This window comes from Manis pentadactyla, chromosome 11 (assembly GCF_030020395.1).
Source record: "Manis pentadactyla isolate mManPen7 chromosome 11, mManPen7.hap1, whole genome shotgun sequence".
NCBI lineage: Eukaryota > Metazoa > Chordata > Mammalia > Pholidota > Manidae > Manis > Manis pentadactyla.
The window spans coordinates 112,349,696-112,370,803 of NC_080029.1; the positions used below are offsets into that span (position 1 = coordinate 112,349,696).

General features: G+C 39.4%; 1 protein-coding gene across 4 annotated transcripts in view; it reads right to left on the reverse strand.

Moving 5' to 3' along the window:
* Positions 1-21,108, reverse strand: part of CSNK1G1 (casein kinase 1 gamma 1) — a 202,879-nt gene that overhangs the window by 26,583 nt on the left and 155,188 nt on the right. For all 4 annotated transcript variants that reach the window (XM_036892099.2, XM_036892097.2, XM_057488881.1 and 1 more), the window contains 6 exons: positions 15,388-15,539; positions 13,777-14,011; positions 9,321-9,406; positions 7,421-7,505; positions 5,454-5,602; positions 4,729-4,836 (listed from right to left, as the gene is read on the reverse strand). In XM_036892099.2, the coding sequence (XP_036747994.1) occupies positions 4,729-4,836; positions 5,454-5,602; positions 7,421-7,505; positions 9,321-9,406; positions 13,777-14,011; positions 15,388-15,539 (815 nt within the window). The remainder of the gene's footprint in view (positions 1-4,728; positions 4,837-5,453; positions 5,603-7,420; positions 7,506-9,320; positions 9,407-13,776; positions 14,012-15,387; positions 15,540-21,108) is intronic.

A 21,108-nucleotide genomic window follows, 5' to 3' on the forward strand; every position in this document is an offset into this window, starting at 1 on the left:
AAACTGCTGCTGAACCATGGTCTGTGTGGCATTTACCTGAGTAAGGACCGTCACAAGCTAAGATTTAATGTTGTGACAGCAGGAAGCATACTGCTGTGTGCACATCCTTGTCAATGAAATATTCTATATTTAATGTGTTGAACAAACACAATGAATACAACCTTTGTCAATACAATCTACTGCACTCCAATATTAGATCTCTGGATACTGGCAGGACTTAACTTCCTGATCAGATTTGATCAGAGAATGCAAGGAAAGCTTCGCCAGGTAGAAATAGGCAAGACTATCAAAGTTTTCATCCCTTCCTCGTGGAGGGTGATGCAGAGTACTTTAGAGAGGAACCAGAGCAATGGCCAAATTTACCATTTTTGGAACTGGGAAAGACAAATAACAAGGGTAAAATTATGGAAGAGCCTAATCCACTGGTGTCTTTCTTGAATATCTGTTTAGAAAGTTTTCAGGAATATTTATTCAAAATCTTTTTCAAAATAACTTTTAGTAATTACAGTTCTCCAGTTGAATAAAATAATGTTAAAAAATTGTTCTTAAGCATCTGGCATTAAAATAATTTGAAAAGACCATTAAATGTAGGTGAATTTAAATGCAGTTCTTTGGGAACTATATTTGGGATCTATAACTGCATCTAGGCACCAAACACTACTCAATTCAGTATACCTACAATCTGGACTAGCAAACCAAATTTTCCCTGAAAATTCTCATCGTGATGGAAGAGAACAACTGCCTAAATTTCCTTTGCAGCAAGAGCCTGCTGTTTCTCTAACACCCTTCCCTTTGAGCAGACCATCCAGCACTACTCTGACTGCCAAATGAGGCAGAATGGCTCTTTGTAGAAACACAAAAAAGGTAGGAAGAAAGTCTAAAAGTTATTTTTTCATTAAAGGTTAAATAAAAAAACTGTATTTCAAACAAACATCTGATTTCACCTATACTTCTCATTTGATATATTCATTACTGATTCAAACAACTATTTATCAAGTGCCTATTATTCCAGATGTTGCTTTAGGTGTTAGGAATACAGCAGTGAAGACAAAAATCTCTGCCCTTAACAAGCCTTACATTTGAGAAAGCTGAGGCCTTAAAGAGGTTAAATGTCCAATAGCCAAAGTCTTGGGAAAAGTTAAAACCAAGTTCTGAGCTCCTCTTCCACTCATCCTACAAAAAAAGGCTGTTAATCCCGAAGCTCGCTCCTCTATCACACAATTGATGGGCAGATTAACCCAGGATAAGGGCTCTTCAGGCATTATCATCAGTATTACCTCCATGCCTTGACTTCCTGAGAGAAATCAAAATCTCTCTCTGATTTTGAGAGCCATCTCTGCCTACTACCCATCTTCAGCTGGAATATGCTACCAGTATTTAAAACTCAAGCTGCCTAAATTCAAACTCCAAATAAGTTTCTTCTCCAACTTTCCCATTTCTAGTAACAGTACCACCTGACTCTTAATTATCCAGGCTTTAGAAATCTCAGCAACAACTCTGACTCATCCTTCTCCTTCGAAGCTGACATACGTGGTCCACCGATTCTGCCAGGTTATATCCCCATGTCATTTTCAAGTCTCTTTCATATTCACCACTTTAGCCTATCTGGGGGAACTCACTGTCTTCCTTTTGGTCTCCACACTGACAGCCAGGCTCTTACCAACTTCTGTGCAGAAAGATTTCTAAAGCGAAGTTTTGATCACACCGCCCTTCTGATCAAATACCTTCAGTACCTGTTCCCTACTGAAATTAAGTAGCAACTCTCCAGCTTAACATTGCAGGAGCTGGCTGGAATGGCTCCAACCCACTTTCTTAGCCTTGTCTCCTTTATTCATACCATGTATTTTAGCAAAATGGAACTAGATAATTTGTTGTAGCTCATATCTCCTGTTTGTGTAGAAGGCATCATTTTTTTCCCACTTAATCCTTCTAAGAGCATTTCCAGTGCAGCTTCGTTTGTGAAATTCTTTGCCATGGTCAGACTAGATGAAATGTCTCCTTCCAATCCCTGGTAACCGCTTGCCACTTGGGATGATTAGCTGTTCTGCCTTGTTACAGTTTTCTGGCTACTTAGCTTATCTACTTATACTTTCTTTGAGGACAAGAGCTCCCTACTTATCTTGTATCCCCTGAACATACTTTCACACAGCAGGTGCTCAGCTAGATTTACTGAGTCAAAATTGTTTAAAAAAGGTTAGCTGTCCCTGAAGGAAAGGTAAACCTTTCAATCACTCCCAAGGTGAGATTTTACTTTCCTTTTTTGCTGATTTCAAAACTTGAATTAGTCTAAAAAACAATCATACTGCTTTCAATTCCTAGAGTCATAAAAGGGACATATTTGGCTGTAATTTTTCTTTAAAAAAAAAAAGCATTAAAAACAACCCTGAAGATGGGACAGAAGCAGTGAGACCACAGACTGCTGAACAGACACTAGAAATCCATTTACCCACAGTGCACAGTGCAGAAAGAATTCTACCCAGCAAGAATTCAGAATCCTGCTTAGATGGAGGTATAAAATTTGTATTAATGTGGGAAATCTCAATCACTCAGCAGCCATAGGATACTAAAAACCCTAAAAGAAGAAAAAAAAAATCAGAGAGACTTTCACGATTCAACTCTTCAAAAGAAGCTTATTACCTTGCAGATGAGATTTCCTAACTACCTGAATGACCCTTTGCTTAAAAGGATGCTGAGGCTCACTGTACTTTCCCTCAGATACTAGTTATGACCTCATTTTTTACCCTGGCAACCCAGGTTTTAAACTGTCTCTTTTTCTCACACTTTTAAAATCCATCCAAAACAGCAGCATTGATCACTGAAGCAGAAAAGACAAAGGAACTTAAGGAAACACATTTTAATTTTGAAAATACTCTAAAAATATGACAGCACAGATAATGACTTCACTGACTAAATTATTTTTTTTTCCATACCTTCTCTACCTAAAAGCATCTTTTTCATAAGGTAATATAACTTCATTATAGAATAAGTTTGGGAAAATATTAGTCAAAACAATACTACCCCAGTTCCAACACTACTACTGTTAATATTTTGGCATATCTCCTCCCATTTATTTTCTTGTTTTCTCTTCCCCTGAGGGGGAAATCATGAAGTATTTCTAACTTTGTATTCTGATTTTTTCACTATGTAAACCATAAACATTTTCAGGCTGTTAAGAGTTTTCCTAAATATTTTTAAGTGGTTACATAATATCCCACTTAATAAGCCCATTATAATGCACTTTATTATAACCCAGTTTATCTGATAAAGGATATGAATTGGATCCATAATCATTCCCTTATAACTGGGTAAGTGATCATTTCTAACTTTGCAACAAATGATACTGGGACATAACTTACTCTGTATCTTGGGATTATGACTTACTCCAGGAAGTCAGATTATTGTATCAGAGAGGACAGTAACTTTATCAAATTACTTTCTATAGAATTTGTTAACAATTTGCAAAGTTATGGGTAATGTATGAAACTGTCAGTTTAACTGCACTCAACTACATTTTTAAAAAGGCAGGTAGGAAAAAAGAGAAGAAAAAAAAAAGCAGATAGGAGAGAACATTTACAGAAGACAACAGAAGTCAGTCAAATAATAATTCTTAGCCATTCTTTGATTAAAGCATGTAACTAAGGACCCAATTAATGTACACAGTTCGCTAAACCCCATCTTGCGTCTACCTAGTCTCTCTTTTATCTACTCTATAAAACATAGATTTCCTCCCTTAACACGTTTTTTTCTTACCCACCAAGTCACATACTTTGCCAAGAGTATATACTGTCTATATTTGTCTATGTGCTTCACTGTACATGCATGTGTATGTACTTCTATCAACTATTTTTAACCCATGTAATTTCACATGTACATCTGTAAGATAATAAGTATTTTGCATTTTATTGTAAAAATGTCTGTGCATATGAAAAAATGAGGTTGGGGAAACAAGCTAATTTGATGGGTGATAATGATTATTTGTGTGTGTATATATATAGCTGTTCATTATCATTTGCTTATTTATCTACCGGGGTCCTCACTTTTTTCTTAGCTATATATATACGATATAAAAATAAAAATTTTCATAATTACTTCCCAGTTACTCCTTTTTTAAAATGTCAAATTTGTTGATCTTTGTGTATGTGTCTGCTGCCCCTGTCTTTAGGTTGAGAGAAGCCTCTCAGCTAGACCATTAGTTTCTTAAACCATGAAAACTGAAGGACGGCCAACCTGGCCTTCTCTGGAGGGGCTAAAGCAAAGCCGAGTCTTCACTGAATGTCCACCTCAATCGTGGCAGCTCTAGAATTAACCTGAGTACACGGACAGAGGTAGGGTGGAGATGCCAGGCATGCCCGGGTCAGCTGGAAATCCAAATTACCTACCCTTCTTAATCAGCAAGGAAAAACTAGCACTGGCAAGAGCTCTACCCGGGACTGCAGATGGGATGCCCTGCAGGCCCTCTGGACCTGTGGCAGGCTGCCCGTTTCAGACAACACAGGCTGACAGGCCAGATTCTCTAGAGTGGATGCTTTAGGTAAGGCGCCCAGCCACATCCCAGTGCCGTTACACAGCCCTGAGGCATGCTAGAATGCCATGCCACACCTGAGCAATGGCCAGACCTTCATCTTTAATTTCAGTATACATACTTAAGCAGAGAAGCTGAAGAATTTGGGTTTTAATATTAGCCACAAAGAAGGGGAACGTCTGAAACAACGAAGGCCCGACACATACCTGATTCCGTAGAGGCTGTTGTTGTGATGGCCGGTCCCTGTGTGTGTGGCTTTCCCGAGTTATTGCAGATGCACCAGAATCTACATGAACCGACCCTACTGGGGTAGGCTGAGAAAATAGAACGAAAAGTCAAATGGGGAAAACAGGTCCAATTTAACGCCTCTGCAAAGGAAAGCGTCACTCTAACTCTAATTCTCACAGTATAGTAGTAATGTTATTCTCAGTCAGCAAGGACAGGCTCAAGTCCTCTTGCCTCCTCAAGTGTGCTTATCTGCAAAAAGGCAGGCAGTCTGGTCGTCATAGTTCCCTGGAGGGGAACTCACCTTTGAAAATAGAAAAGCTTCCTACTTAGCACACTCTCAGGCCTTGTGAACCCCCTGCCAGGAGAGCAAGTGCAAGTTTCCTACGGTGCTGGGTTCCACTCCTACAGAAGTCAAGCACCTTAACTGCTCATGGAGCATTCAAATGAAACTTCTTAAAAACTGGCTTAAGTTCTGATATCTTAGGACATACTGGCCAGAATCTTAAAAATATATAAAGGAATGGCTCCTCCTTCCTAACTCCAGGAAGAGTAACTTATGGCATCATCCACAAAAAGCCAGTGAACGTGAAGTCTATAGCAAAAGGAATGTTTTTTTCCCATAGAATTTAAGCAGAAAGTCTGGCAAATAAAGGGGTGAGATAGTGCTGGTCTGAGGTGAGGATGTAGAAAAAAAGATACTTACAATAGGCCTCCCAACCCAATCGTAGGCATAGTCAAAGGTGTAGCCTTTCCTTTCAAAGAGGTCTGTGAAGAGGGTCCGTAAATACTCATAGTCAGGTTTTTCAAAGAAGTCTAATCGCCTGACGTATCGTAGGTAGGTTGCCATCTCCTCTGTCAGGAAAGAGGTGAAAGGCCATGCTCATTAGCTGAATGCTTCCCATGGCGAGCAGCAGTGGGCCAAGTGAGGAATATTTGTATAGCTTATAAAACACTGGTGTTTTCTCTTTTTTTTTTTTATTTTGGTATCATTAATCTACAATTACATGAAGAACATTATGTTTACTAGGCTCCCCCCTTCACCAAGTCCCCCCCACATACCCCTTCACAGTCACTGTCCATCTGCGTAGTAAGATGCTGTAAAATCACTGCTTGTCTTCTCTGTGTTGCACAGCCCTCCCGGTGCCCCCCACGCACTATACATGCTAATCGTAATGCCCCCTTTCTTTTACCCCGCCCTTATCCCTCCTTTCCCACCCATCCTCCCCAGTCCCTTTCCCTTTGGTAACTGTTAGTCCATTCTTGGGTTCTGTGATTCTGCTGCTGCTTTGTTCCTTCAGTTTTCCTTTGTTTTTATACTCCACATATGAGTGAAATCATTTGGTACTTGTCTTTCTCCGCCTGGCTTATTTCACTGAGCATAATACCCTCTAGCTCCATCCATGTTGTTGCGAATGGTAGGATCTGTTTTTTTCTGATGGCTGAGTAATATTCCATTGTGTACATGTACCACATATTCTTTATCCATTCATCTACTGATGGACATTTAGGTTGCTTCCATATCTTGGCTATTGTAAATAGTGCAGCGATAAACATAGGGGTGCATCTGTCTTTTTCAAACTGGAGTGCTGCATTCTTAGGGTAAATTCCTAGAAGTGGAATTCCTGGGTCAAATGGTATTTCTATTTTGAGCATTCTGAGGAACCTCCATACTGCTTTCCACAATGGTTGAACTAATTTACATTCCCACCAGCAGTGTAGGAAGGTTCCCCTTTCTCCACAACCTCACCAACATTTGTTGTCGTTTGTCTTTTCGATGATGGCGATCCTTACTGGTGTGAGGTGATATCTCATTGTGGTTTTAATTTGCATTTCTCTGATGATTAGTGATGTGGAGCATCTTTTCATGTGCCTGTTGGCCATCTGGATTTCTTCTTTAGAGAACTGTCTATTCAGCTCCTCTGCCCATTTTTTAATTGGATTATTTGCTTTTTGTTTGTTGAGGCGTGTGAGCTCTTTATATATTTTGGATGTTAACCCTTTATCGGATCTGTCATTTATGAATATATTCTCCCATACTGTAGGATACCTTTTTGTTCTATTGATGGTGTCCTTTGCTGTACAGAAGCTTTTTAGCTTGATATAGTCCCACTTGTTCATTTTTGCTTTTGTTTCCATTGCCCGGGGAGATATGTTCATGAAGAAGTAACTCATGTTTATGTCCATGAGATTTTTGCCTATGTTTTTTTCTAAGAGTTTTATGGTTTCATGACTTACATTCAGGTCTTTGATCCATTTCTAATTTACTTTTGTGTATGGGGTTAGACAGTGATCCAGTTTTCATTCTCTTACATGTAGCTGTCCAGTTTTGCCAACACCAGCTGTTGAAGAGACTGTCATTTCCCCACTGTATGTCCATGGCTCCTTTATCATATATTAATTAGCCATATATGTTTGGGTTAATGTCTGGAGTCTCTGTTCTGTTCCACTGGTCTGTGGCTCTGTTCTTGTGCCAGTACCAAATTGTCTTGATTACTCACTGGTGTTTTCTTTATGGACCAAATGAAAGTGGTGAAACCTATCTTGGTCTAAATAGCAATAGAAGAAAATGTAAATGTTCTGGAGAGCACTCTGACGAGAGATACCAAGTCATGGTCTCCACCTACTTCCAAGCTTTAGTCACATTGGTTCAATGCCCTTTTAGCATCCTACCTGGGAAGTTTTCACAGAGAGCTTCAATGGGAGTATTCCTTTTGGTGTCACCGATTTTTTGATATCTCTCTTTTAAAGTATCAGCCTGTAGAGAAAAAGAATGGTACTTGGAAACAGGGGCTAAGTATGGGAGGTCCAATATGTTTGAGGACACAATGGTTGTTTCACTCAAACTGGCAGGATTTGTTAGACAGTCTCAACTTTTTCTTCCTCTCTAACACTAACAAATAAGGAATGTAGTAGAGATGATGTATTTAGGTAAGTACAAAATACGTGCTCCATTTCAGACAGTTTTACTTGCAAATATACTTAGCAGTCTAAGATAAACACCATCAAATGTAATGAGGTGAGTGGCTAGGGTAAGGAAAAAAAAAAATCATGCAACAACGTTTTGAGAATTGCAGGAGCTTAGTTATCTCCCTTGGCCACCAGGATTCAAGTTCAAAAGTGATTCTGACTTCTCTTTCTTAGATCAGCTCTATGATAAAATTTAAAAATTGCTCATCCAAGTCGGGGGAGATAGATGGCTAGCTCTACAGCACATTTATTATGAAATGAATAGAAAAAAGAATAAGAAGTAGAAAAAAAATGCTTTCCCAATGTGCTTCCAGAGGGAAAAATGTTATGTATGATACAGGCATGGCTAATGGACAGGTCTGATATGCCAGTGGCTCAAAGCAGTCATGCTGGTTGGCTCAGAACTGTAGATAAAGAACTCTGGGAGCCTCGACCAACAATGTGGTCTCAAGGGATTCTTGTGAGGCTCCAAGCCCACTGCATTCAGCTTTAAGCAGCAATGTTCTAAAATAAGTTGGAGAAGTTTTAGATCTACAGCTACCACTGAAATGACTCATGGACCATGAAAAAGTTTCAAGCAATTAATAACACACACATGCACTGTGTGGCTATGTGATGAACAAACAGGATGTGAAACTCTATTTGACAGTTGTCAACACCAATGAGAAGAAATATATGACAAGGAGAGACCGTGAAGAAGTTAGGAGAGCAACTGAAGGGAAAATAAGTAAAACCTTACCAAAGGGAAGGGGCAGAAGCTTTACTCTTCAGGATGATGTTCTAGAAAGCATGGAGGGAGGGAGGGGGTGCAGGAGTACCCAGGAAACTGATTAAGTTTCTTTCCACACAAATATGTTGAAATAAACTACAACTCAAAAATATGCCCTGCATTTAACTATCTTATGGGACCTCGAATAGGTCAGAAGCGCACCACTTCCTTGTCGAATAGCCAGAGGCACAGAATAATTACAATGGTTAGAATTTGTAGTTAACTTTGACAGAAAGGCACTGTACGGATACCTGCCTAAGGAAGGCTATTTAAACTACATGTTTTTCACAAGGAATGGCTGCTGTCTGCATAGGAATTCACTCAACAGAATACTCGAACAGTAAGTATTGGTTAAACCTGGATTTTTGTTGTAGTTCAGGTGGGCCCTTAGCCTGTACATAAAGAACGAGTACTTCCCAATTCCCCTTTGGGGCACACCCAGCCTGCTGGCATTGCTGTTAAAATGTGTAGCAGCTGCTGTCATCAATTTGTTCCAGAAATTCCCCAACATGCTGGGAACACTCTTCCTGCTACAGAATGGTAGTGGAGGAGGAATACTGACACAGAGAGAAACAGAGCACTGCCAAGGCTGGGAGGACACAAGGGAAGACATCGTGGAAAACCCAAAAACAAGGAAGAAGGATTCGAAAGGGGAAGAAAACAAACGTGAGCAAATCAGAGCTTCCAGAGTTCAGGTGAGCCTCTACTCCACTGACTAATGTCACCAGTGTCTGCCTCTCCTCCCTGTAGCCAATCAGACATCAAGTCAGCAAACCCTTTCATTAACAACTGAGAATTGAAACAAAGCCGTCCACTGAGCACTTTCAAGGATACCTTGAGTCCTTGCCAGGGTAGGCTGCCTCGAAGGAAATACATGAACATATGGCCCAGGGCTTCCAAATCATCCCGCCGGCTTTGCTCTAAAAGGGAAGACAGATCGTACATTATGTTTGCAGTTATTAAAGCAGAAAGGGTTTCAAAACCAAGTAATCCCTTCAGAAACCCTTCTGCTCTGGAAAGGCTCTGCTTACTAATTCTTTGTACATCTAAAGCAGGGACAGTTATTTTAGATCAAAACCAAAAAAAAAAACCAATGTGTATTTCTTTGCCTGGCTCTGTCACTGGCAAGCAAACCCCAAGTGAAAAGAGCAAATCCTGAACTAAAAACCAAGTTACTCACTAAATGGTGAGTAACCCCCGTTCATTAATGCTATTACCTTCCTGAAAAGTAAGATTAATTTAAATCAAATGTGATTTCCAGGATATGGGCTACAATTATCCTTTGGTTACCATTACAGAAAGTGACAAGCAGACTGAGCAGCTGAAGCTGTTACAACAGCCCATTCTGGCTAGGCCAGCAAAGACCCAAGCTGCAGAATGCCCAGTACTTTTTATTTATCAAAAAAACTAACAGCGAGAATTTCATTTGATGTAAGTGAACATTAATGGATAATCTCTCAGCTCCATTCCATTTGTACCATGTTCCACAGCCACCTAAGAAAAAAATTTTAATTTTTTACTAAAATGCCCTTTATGGGCAAATAAAAACGGAATTCCTGCATTCTGGGAGCCCACTGTGTAAAACAAGTTGCTGTTTTTTCTTTCTTTCCCTTTAATGGGGAAGATAAAGGTGGTAAATAACTGCAGAACAGTTCATAAGGCTGTACCTTCATCTCAGAAAACATGCTATATACAATACAGTCTTTGGCTCTCAGACTGAATAGAAATAGTAGGTGCCTCCATTTCTAATTTGCCCATTATGGTTCAACTCACACATTTTCTGTGTATATTTTTCAGAATCAAGTTGTAGGGCTTCATCAGTTTTCAAGTTTAGGGTAGCACCTTAAACTTGACTGTGCTTTCTTTGTGCAGAAAGTAAAACCTAAGAGAGTCAAGGACAAGGAAAAAGCTAACTCAAAATACAAAAGTGCTACAAATTTAACTGCTGCATCCAATTATGGGAAATTTGCATGAAAAAGAGTGAATAGTACTCTACAGGGTAGATGAAGAAAGAAAAAAGCAGCTTTCTAAATTGCAGTTTGAAGGAGGTCTTTGGAAAGTTGGACACATGGGAAGGGAAGGCACCCTGATGAGATATGAACAGCATAAAATTGAGTTGGTGCCCATCAACTAAAATAATCTTAAAAAGAATGAAACAGAACAGCAAGACTATCAGAAGCCTTTGTCTACATAGCTTGCCTGAAGTTTTCAATAAATTTTATATATAATTGAAAACAAAGTTATTAGACAAAAACAGTTTGTAACAACCTGAAGAAACACAAATTAAAAAAAGAAAGAACAAGCAAAGTGAGCTGAGGCCTCCCACAAGCAAGGCAGATAGAGAAACCGCACCCTGCTGTTTCTCACACTATATCGCACCCACTCATCGCCTTTCCATTTTTATATCTACTTCCTGTAACAAGAGGCCCCTTCGTAATAAAAAATCACCAGGACAAATGGCTGCACTTTTAGTTAGTTGAGCACTAGAGGGCGAAACTCTCCATATTTTCAATATGATCAGCCCTACTGCAAAATCTCAACTTGTCTTCATAGCAAGGCCTGTTATAAAATGAGATTTTAAAAAAATCAAAACACAAAAGAACAATGATCACAATTAAACCCAGTGGAATAAGTAACAAAGTTACTTTTCAAATACTGAGAACCATGAAAAATAGCTGTGGAATATGGGATGACAGGAAAAACAATGGTTCCTGCCCATCACTTTCCTTTAATTTCATCCAAGTGAAATTAAGCAAGGCCAAGTCACCTACTTTCAGGCCTCAGCTTTCTCATCTGAAAATAAAGTGGTTGATTAGGTAATGGGAAAAGTCTTCTTCCAGCTATAAAATTCTAAAATAATCTGTGGTTATTTAAGCCATTTGGGCTTTTTAAGATTAAAAAAATAAGAATAAAAGCCAGAGCTGTGCTTCACTCCTGTGCTTCTTTGAACACTTCACATTCATTCAATTCAGTATTTCCATACGCCTTCATTTTTTCATACAGAGTATTTTCACTTCCAAAGAAGGAAGGTTTCAATCCCAGTAACACCAGTACAATACAAAATTTTCCCACAACATAAAGAGTTGCTTTCAACCAGTGGGAAAGATCTGCTTGATTTATATGCATCACATCCTGATTTTAGGTCAAATATATTTTGTTGAATGAAAGGGGCTAGGTAACCCAGTGACCTCACCCTAACTTCAACTATTAAAGAATATAAAATGGGCTGTCTTAACTCAGTGGGAAGGGGGCTAATCTGATGAAGTAATGTCAGGTTTAGAGGCTTCTTCCCTTGTTTTCGTCTGTCATAATTAACAGGTAATTCTCTCCAGGTCGTTTCAAGATACACTTCCGTTTTTCTTCATTACAACATAAAGGATACTACATATTTAAGAGCCATAGGATTAGAATACCTCTGGAAACCTCTCTGGTTTGAGACCCTGGCCAGTTTAAAGGGCATGTGACAACCATCTGTGTGTATTCTTCATAATGTGGAAAGAACAAAATATGGTGACTGGCTGGATCTGACCCGAAAAACTCTGCAACTCAGGAAGTCCAAATCTGGAGATAAACTCAAAATTGCAGCAAGGAATGGCTACACCAAGAAATGCAGGAACCCAGTCTGACAACAGAAGATGTTTAACCACATATTGCTGAATAAATAAATGATAATTACCATTAGAGTCTTTGTTATTTATTATCAGGTACTTTATAGGCACTATTTCACAGAATCCTATGATACAAGGTACGATTATCATCCCCATTTATAGATAACAGGCTGAGGGAGAAAGGTTATTGAACCAAAAGAACTGAGCTTTAAGTGAAAGAGCCAGAAATTGCATCCTTTTTAACAAAACTATTACATGGTACCTTATAGAAATATAACACAAATACCCACCCCTGTGTGTGTTCTTGCTTTTCCTGGCAAGAATAATCAGATCAGAACACAAATTGCTGAGCCCAGGAAGCAGGCAGTAGAACAACAATTTCTAGAGCTTGTCAGTTAAACCAGACAATCATGACTTCACTATTTACAACACAGTCTGCCTCTTTGTAAAAAGGAAGGATGAAGGGAATATTGAACACTATGCAAGAAATCCGGGTTATATATATTACCCATTCAGCCCTCAAAATATCCTTGTGAAGTATTACGTTCACTTTACAGATAATTTCAGGGAGATTAAATAATTTCTCCAAAGTGACACTGACAGTAACTAGCAGAGGACCTTCTAGTCTAATTTTAAAGTATTACATTTAGTTAAGTGAGGCTTTCCATGTGGTTTCTGAAAAACATTTGTAATTTTAACTCAAGCTGTATCACACTACTTGGTAATGTCATTTTTACCCTTCACCAATACTAGAGTCATCATCTGAATGCCTGTACAGTTTACTCAGTGAGGCAACTCTGTAGCTATTTATATTAGTCTTTAAAATACTTATTACTGTACAAGAGTTTGTTAATATTTAAAACACCTGGTATAACTAGCTATGTCTAGGAATAAAACATGAAAATATTCTAGTTACATGTCTACTCTCTAGGGTACTGATTTTCAAACATATTTTTTCATTCATTTTATTAGCTTTTCTTCAAATAGGATCTCCCATGAAAGCCTAATATTTAAAACAGATAAAAAGGGAAGCTTTTGTGGAGAATATGGTGAGGGGTCCAGGGCCCTGCCTCCTTGGCCTTCCCATTGTTCCTTAGGCTTTCTCTCACCAGTACTTTCCCCTGGACTAGTTCCTCTAAACAAGTAAGGCCCTCTGCCTTGGTTAGAGCTTTTAGGAGCATTTGTGAAAACTATCTATCCTGAATAAAATGCAAGTCTCATGGAAAAGCAAATAAAATTTCACTAAGACACAGGCTCTTCCTGTATTCATGGAAGTGTACACAGCGGTCAGCAGCCTAGTCCCTGTTTCAGGAAGCGCTCTTCCCCAAAGCCTGATGTCCTTTACAGGACCATCACATATAGGGTCATTTCTATGTAAATATCACACTCATCACTACATTTATTAAAATGCTTTTACCTGAATACAACAGTTCAAATACCCACATTGCTGAGAAACTAGGCATTTTGGAAACATAGTATAAAGAATTAAAGCTCTTTAAGCTGTCAATGGCATCCTGAGGAAGGCCACTAACTTACCACGTGAAGTTCTCAAGTATAAGACACTTACCTTGTGCAGCAATAAGAATCACAAGGTGGAAATGCACAATGAGGACAAAAGCGTTACTGGAATAAAAGGTTGTTTTAAGAACCTGCTCCTTTCATGGAGCAGCAAATAAACACACCTTTGCCAAGATGCGTGTTGATAGACATATATCTTGCAGTTCCCGTTAAACTTTTGTGTTCCCTGTAAGGTATATGTTTTTTGGTTTCAGGGTCAATATATTCCTTGGCCAGTCCAAAGTCTATAATGTGTATAACATGCTCTTTCTTTATGCCTTGTCGGCCAATCAGGAAGTTCTCTGGCTTGACATCTCGATAAATGAGATTCTTGGAGTGCACATATTCCATTCGAGAAAGCTACAAGAGAAAAAACAATGATGGAAATACTCTAAAGAAGTTTAGCAAATATGTGTAGAACATTTTCTTTTATCAAAGACTTTAATTACTGAAAAGAAAATAAAGCTCACTTCTTCTCCACTACCCAGAGTCACTTTACTCTTATAAACCAGAAAATATTTTCTGAAACAAGCATATACATAACAAATATCAAGATAAAAAGAGAGTGGGACAGTACATACAGTTCAGCTAAAATGATGACACAGTTTTACCTCATAAGTTATAATCTGCAAATGATGAACAGAATTAGGTGTTTTCATGTTACTTCAGAAAGTAAGCTTTTGAGAAGACAAGAACTATTAACCAGCCAAGGTATCAGAATGTGTTGGTGGCCTCTGAAGACAGGTGCCACTGCCACATTCACCTCCTGCCTACACCGTCCTACCCTCAGCCAGACAGCATTCCCCAGCACAACTCTCTTTGTTTCAGGAACAAGGGACGTGAGGCCCAGAGAAGTTAATACTGGCCTGATATTACAGTGCTAATTAGCAGCAGAGGTAGGAGTGCAGTTTGTATGTGAAAGTAAATATAGTCCAAAATACTAATTATAAAATTATTTCAAGTTTCTTTAAGATCATTCCTATCTACAAAGCTTTTCTACTTAGTATAGAAAGGGAAGCTCAGACATCTGAATTTGGGACTCAAAAGTCAGGATCAATTTTCTAACATTTCTGAGTTTTTACTATAAAGTGGGTAAGACCATCACCATTTCAGATCAATAAAGATGCCTGTGCAGTCTTCCCCGAGGGGCTGAGAAATTTTTCAAAAGAAGTGTCTTGACTGCTCCTTCAACTGGGACTGGAGTGTAGCTCGGCAGGAGCTGAGAGCCGCCTCTTGAGCCGTGTCAGTCTTTGTGCGAGCTGGAGGTAAGAGAACCAAGGCAGGCTCTCGGTCACACGACTTAGGAATCTGACTGTCAGGGCAGTGGGTGACATCTCCAACCTTTTCTTAGAGGCAACAGTGAGGGGAGAAGGAGGACATGACAAATCCTTACGGCCATGTGTTTAAAACCTACAAATAAAACATTCAAGAAACCACTTATACCTGTACAACTTTACCTAGTCATCCTCTTTTGTCCTGATCTAAATCACGCTTCCACTTCAGGAAAGAGCAGGGTATTGCTCCAAGGTGCACATTCTTAAAATAGAGCAAACGGCAGATGCTATGTGACTTCTCTGGGTTGACCTCTTTCATCCCAGCCAGCTTCCCAGAATGCCATCAAGCCTGTGAATGCGCATTCACTAGGTGTCACTACTGCTGGTAAGTCACCAAAAGAGACACAAGGATATGGCTGGGGGCCCTGCCTGTCATTTGCAAGAATAGCAATGCCAACTTACCAGCTGGATGGCTATCATTAACACAGTCTTCAAAGTGAAAGTTCGGTCACAGAGGTCAAACAAGTCCTCCAAGCTAGGCCCGAGGAGCTCCAGCACCATGGCATTGTATTTCCCACATGGTCCAAAGTAGTACACCTGTGGGAGACCTTCACCTGAAAGCAGAGTGGAAATGGGGTGCAGAGTCGGGGGACACAAAAACCAAAATTTATGAGTGAGCTGCACCAGCACTGAGTAGATATAAAGAAAGTACAATTTGTGAGATTTCCATTTGCTGTGAGAACAGCCCCCACTGGAGAGCTTAAACTGAGCACAACAGCTTCAAAGGGAACTAGTAACAGGTGGGAAAGCATAAGTCATTGCACAATATGTTCAAATAAGCAGTTATTTAACACCAGAGTGCCACTGCTATAGAAGACAGAACAGTCCCTGATCCATTACTGGACCAGAGCGTGAACTATTTACCTCCAAGGATCCCCAAAATGTACTATCATAGAAGGTTCAAAAGGTGGCTCACTGAGCTCAAAGGCCAGGCTAAGAGGCCTTGTTGTGTTAGCTGCTCTCATTTGCACCCCCATCTTACTGCCACAGCCACATGGAGCTGTCTGCAACGTCACCCCAAGGAGAACTGAGACTGAGGCGCAAGGTCACAAAGGGTGCTGCCTGGGCCTCTTCCCACAGACAGTCTGTAGTTTCCTGTTTTCTATCAGCTGGAGCAAAGTCAACAGACAAGGTTTGGTTACTGATAAGTAATTGTGAAAGGAAAAGGAAAAAAAAAAAATACAAGGCTGGGTTTTGCCCAGATTTGAAATTCATTGCCTATAAGGCAAAATCTAGACTCTCTCACCTAAGTGGCAACTTGTGAACGAACTTCCTCCTGAAAGTGTATCGTGAAAGGGGGCACTTGGTGAGTATGCGTAAAAGGGCATCATGTGAACAGTGGGTACGAATGAGACTACAGAACATTTTAGAACCCTGGCCTCATACAGCAGAAACACGTCCATTTACACGTTCACGAGTATCCTGTTCTACAGCTGCATATCCTGCAGATTACTGCTGGCTTCTGCCTGCAAGTTTTTTAGATGATGAAATTCTCTCCATTTCCCATTCTCTTTTTATTTGTACAGGTAGGATACCGGCGGAGGTGATCATATCTGCTGTTATCTGAATGTCTGTGTCCTCACAAAATTCCTATGTGGAAAACCTAATGCCCAGTGTGATGGTTTTTAAGAGGTGGGGCCTCTGGAAGGTGATTAGGTCATGAGGGCACAGCCCTCAGGGGTGGGCTTTAGTGCCCTTACAAGAGACCCACAGAACACGCTCACACCTTCCACTACAGGGGAATGCAGCAAAAAGTCAGCGGTCTGCAACCTGCAAAAGGAGCATCACCAGAGCCTGACCACACTGGTGCCCTTGAACTCCAGCCTCTGGAACTGTGAGAAGTACATTTCTGTGCTTATAAGCCACCCAGTCTGTCTGTGGTATTTTGCTACAGCAGCCCAAATGGACTAAGACTATACCTGGTACTTAAAACTTTAACCCAGGGTACCCATCCTTCTCTCCAGGAGAGGTCTTGTATATCTGGAGTTGGTGTAATTCACTGCCATGACATGTTTAACTCTCTTATACGCTGCATCAGTCTGTCTTGTTCCATCTAACTACTAAACAACTTGAGTGTTTTAATATGTTCATCTGAGCCCATTTCATCTAATAGAGTATACTCTGCTTCTGCTAGCTCCATAAATATCCACTGAATTGTCCTTGTGCTGTTTTGATGCTCCTTAAAGGAAACAAGAATTTTAAGTGTCTTTTTTTCCTGCTGTTTTGAAGAGCTTGTTTTCAGTTTATTTAAAATATACAAAACGTAACTGCTGTTCCCAATAAGTCCTGCTGGAAAAATCCCAAGCAGAACACTACTGTAGAGATTTATTGGTTTAATTATTAATCAGACACAAGAAAGATTGTAGTTTAGAGATCTTTAAAATTTGTATCCTATTAATAGCTTTTGATGTCATTAAAATCTTATTTCCCTAGTATAAATATCATATTCAATACAGGCTGTGGTAGATCTGCTGGTTGTCTGCCCAATATCCATTCTCTCCTTCCTTCTCAATAACAGAACTTCTAATATTGCCCACAGTGACCTTCCCAGCTCGGGATAATGGGAATGACCCATGAGCGGAAGGAGAAGCTGTTGGATGGGACGGTTCTAGGAAAGCTCTTCCAGGGGCTGCCTCAAGTTGGAGGTATGCCCCCTTGATGGTGCCTGAAGCTCCAGAAGCCATCTAGAACCATCAGGTACCTCAAGGATGTAACTAAGTGCCAAGAACAGGTGAAACAAAAGAAAGGAAGAACCTAAGCCCTTGACGGCTGTGAAGCATCCATACTAACGTTGTGCTCCTTTCCCTCTGGACTTCTTAATTCAGAAAAAAAAAATCTATCTCGACCTTGACTGAACTGTTATTTGAATTTTTTTTTACAGCCAAATCTAATAAGCATATTACTCCTGTAGCTGTTTAAACTGCACATCTGGATACAATATCCTCCTTCTGAAGTACAAGCTAAAAGTCAAGGCAAGCTTAGAAATGTAGTATTGGCATGATTTCCCAGACTTGCTGCCAATACTTAAGGATCAGTTTAAATGAGATGAACCATTATCTTATTCTCAACAATCTTTAGTACTAAACCTAGGGATCTCTTGTCAGAAATTTCCATGCTTACAAAGAAGTCACAAAAGCATTCTGGGTGATATCTATAATTTATAACTGTAAGTTATGTCACTCGCAACTCCTGCCTAGTAACTTCAAAGATGTGAAGAAGTCCTGCTGGCTTCATTACCGCTTCTCTTATTAAATACCCTGAGACCTCACAAAATCCTGGCAGGCTTTGAGATGTTCAAGAGAAATGTCTAGATTACTGAATACCGTTGAAGCTTTTCTCAAAAATGGACGAGGCACAGGATGCTAGTAAAGAAAGAGCTCAAGTCAGTCTTGGATCTAGCATTTGGTTCTGCTAACAACCTTGAAAATTTCTCCACCTCTCTGCTTTCTCATCCATAAAGTAGAGGAGTTTACTGATTCCCTCTTAAATCCAATATTCCGACTATAGCTAGGATTTCCTTCTAGCTCCCTTCCAAGTTCCTCTTTGTATAGCCACAGAACCCATTTGAGTGAAATTTGCCTCCATGTTATATAAATTATGTGTGGTACAAATTCAAATGTAAGCTAGCAGTGGTATTGAACTGGACATGTATCTACTATAAACATCTCTAAAACTTTAAAAAACAGGTGCAGTGACTGCTTCAAACCTATTGAACCAGAATTTCGAGTAGTGGACATAAACAAAGCTCCACCTGTGATTCTGAAGTACAACCTCAGATGAAGAATTCTGTATCTAGAGGGTAGAAATAAAGGTCATTGCTTTATTTTATGACTAATATATTATGAAGACTCAGAAAATACTGATCGACCAGTCTCTTTCCGAAGTTCTTTCACATTTGAACGGGACTTTTTGAAGGGACACAGTTCCCTTTGAAAGGAATTATTTTAAGGCTATTTAAAAGACCTGTTTAGAATTTTTTAGGTATTACAGAAAATGTGCTGCTGAGTACAAAAGTCTCTTTGGGAGATGGAGTTGTAATTTATCAGAACTATCTGTTCAGAAAGATGCCCACGCAGGTTCCATTTGTGCCTAGTTTCCCACACAAGTGCCCATGAAGCGGCCAGTGCTGCTGGTAAAGAACACAGACATAGGCCCACTAAGAAAGTCTGTCTCCTTGATTAGAGACTACCTCACCATAACGACTTACCACCTGGGCTGCACTTAAATGAGAAACCCTACATATAATATTTCACCTTTCTTTTGCAGAGCCATCTCTGATTCACTGTTTAAGAAATTTTTACTTAATCAACATTATGCTGTAAAATCCTTTAATAAGACTGAGGATTAGGGCAAAGTCTTAAATGCAGCAACACAAGCTATACATGCAGTAAACAAGGTACTTCCTGCAATTATGAGGTAATGGGAAAGAAGTGGGAGAGGTGGGCAAAGTAGATATACGCTGAATTCTTTCATCCATGGCATTTCAGAAACTAAGGTTTTATAATCTCTCATCTGCTCTGGAAATAAAGCACTAATAAGGTCTCCCTTCTAAATTGGTTAACTGCATAAAAGCCTGGAAATTAAAGAAGTGAATCCTGAATTTTCCTCTTCAGAAGCATTGCCAATATATTTCATTGTATTTCCTTTAGCCAGAAGTTAAATCTCTTATAAACCCAAACTGCAAGGCTATATATACACTGCATATGTTATCTTGTATACAGGGTACTACGAAACAGCTCTTCCATCCGTCAATTAACAAATTCTTATAAATCCTGAACATATGGCTCACACATATATCAAGTTACACCGAACAGTGAGGTGTACAACACTACACTAATTTTCAATCTGTCATAAATTTAACTTGGGTTAAACATACCAAATCAAAGATAATGGCTTCTTTATCATCCAAGCTGCTACCTAAAAAGATTCCATAAAGCATTATGAACAGTAACTACTCTAAGTAGAGATATTTTTAAATGCACATTCAAGCTGAGAACTGAAATAGAATCACCTTGAAGCTTCTGGTAATTTGATCACATTATTGCCTAATAATTAGCCTTTTATTCTTTTTGAGAAACTATATTACCTAACTGTGAAGCAAATTCAAATAAGTCCTGTACATAAATATCTGCATGTGCCTACATTAACACTTATATTAGTATTTCTATGAAAAAATAAGTATATGTTGCTGATGACTATCTTCTAAAGTCAGGGCTGGAGAAACCTAAGGACCTAATGACTTTGGCAATGCCCTTCTTTTGTTGTTTATTCAGTTCGTTTTACAATTTTTAAAGAAAACAGTATAGTTTTTCTCTAAAATTAAACTCCCTGGTGCCATCAACAGTTGTGCCTTTTAGCACAATCACTGAATGTTCTTTAGTGTCTGTGAGAGATTAGGGAATTACTAAGTGGGGAACAATACCATCGGGGGTAATAATAATATGAAGCAAGTCCACTTAACAAGAAAGCAGATAAACAGGATGATAATCCAAAGGAAGAAGTGAAAGGGGAAAATGAGAGTAGAGCCTTCAAAATTGAGAAAGTTAACTATAAGAACAATGTGTTATTACAAAAATATGAGCCAATGCATGTGCTTCTCTTTTAAAAGAACAGAATCCCTCTCCTTTCTCTGACTCTGAAAAATGCCTCCTTACAATATGAACCAGGCCAACACACGAATCTACTCAAAATGCTGGTTTAATAACAAAAACAGCAAGACCCAGAATTTACAAATCAGGATCACTTTGCCCTATAACAAAAAATGTTTTATGATCACCTTGTTCACAGGTCTCTTGGGAGCTGGAATGTCACTAGACATATACTGCTGCCATGAGCTCAGATTTGTGTGGTGGGGGAAGAAAAGGTGAGGAAAGACAAGAGCAGAGGAGTTATCTCACGATACTGAGCCACAGACACTGAGGTTTTACAGTTTCTCTATCACACACACACACACACACACACACACACACACACACATGCATGCATGCATGCACACACACACACAATTACGTAACAAGGCCTTGAGCCTCAAAGTAGTTTAAAATTTTTATTTTAATGAAAGGAGTCAGGGAAGAAATATAGGAGAACAGATTTCTTCTCAATATAGGAGAACAGATTTCTTTT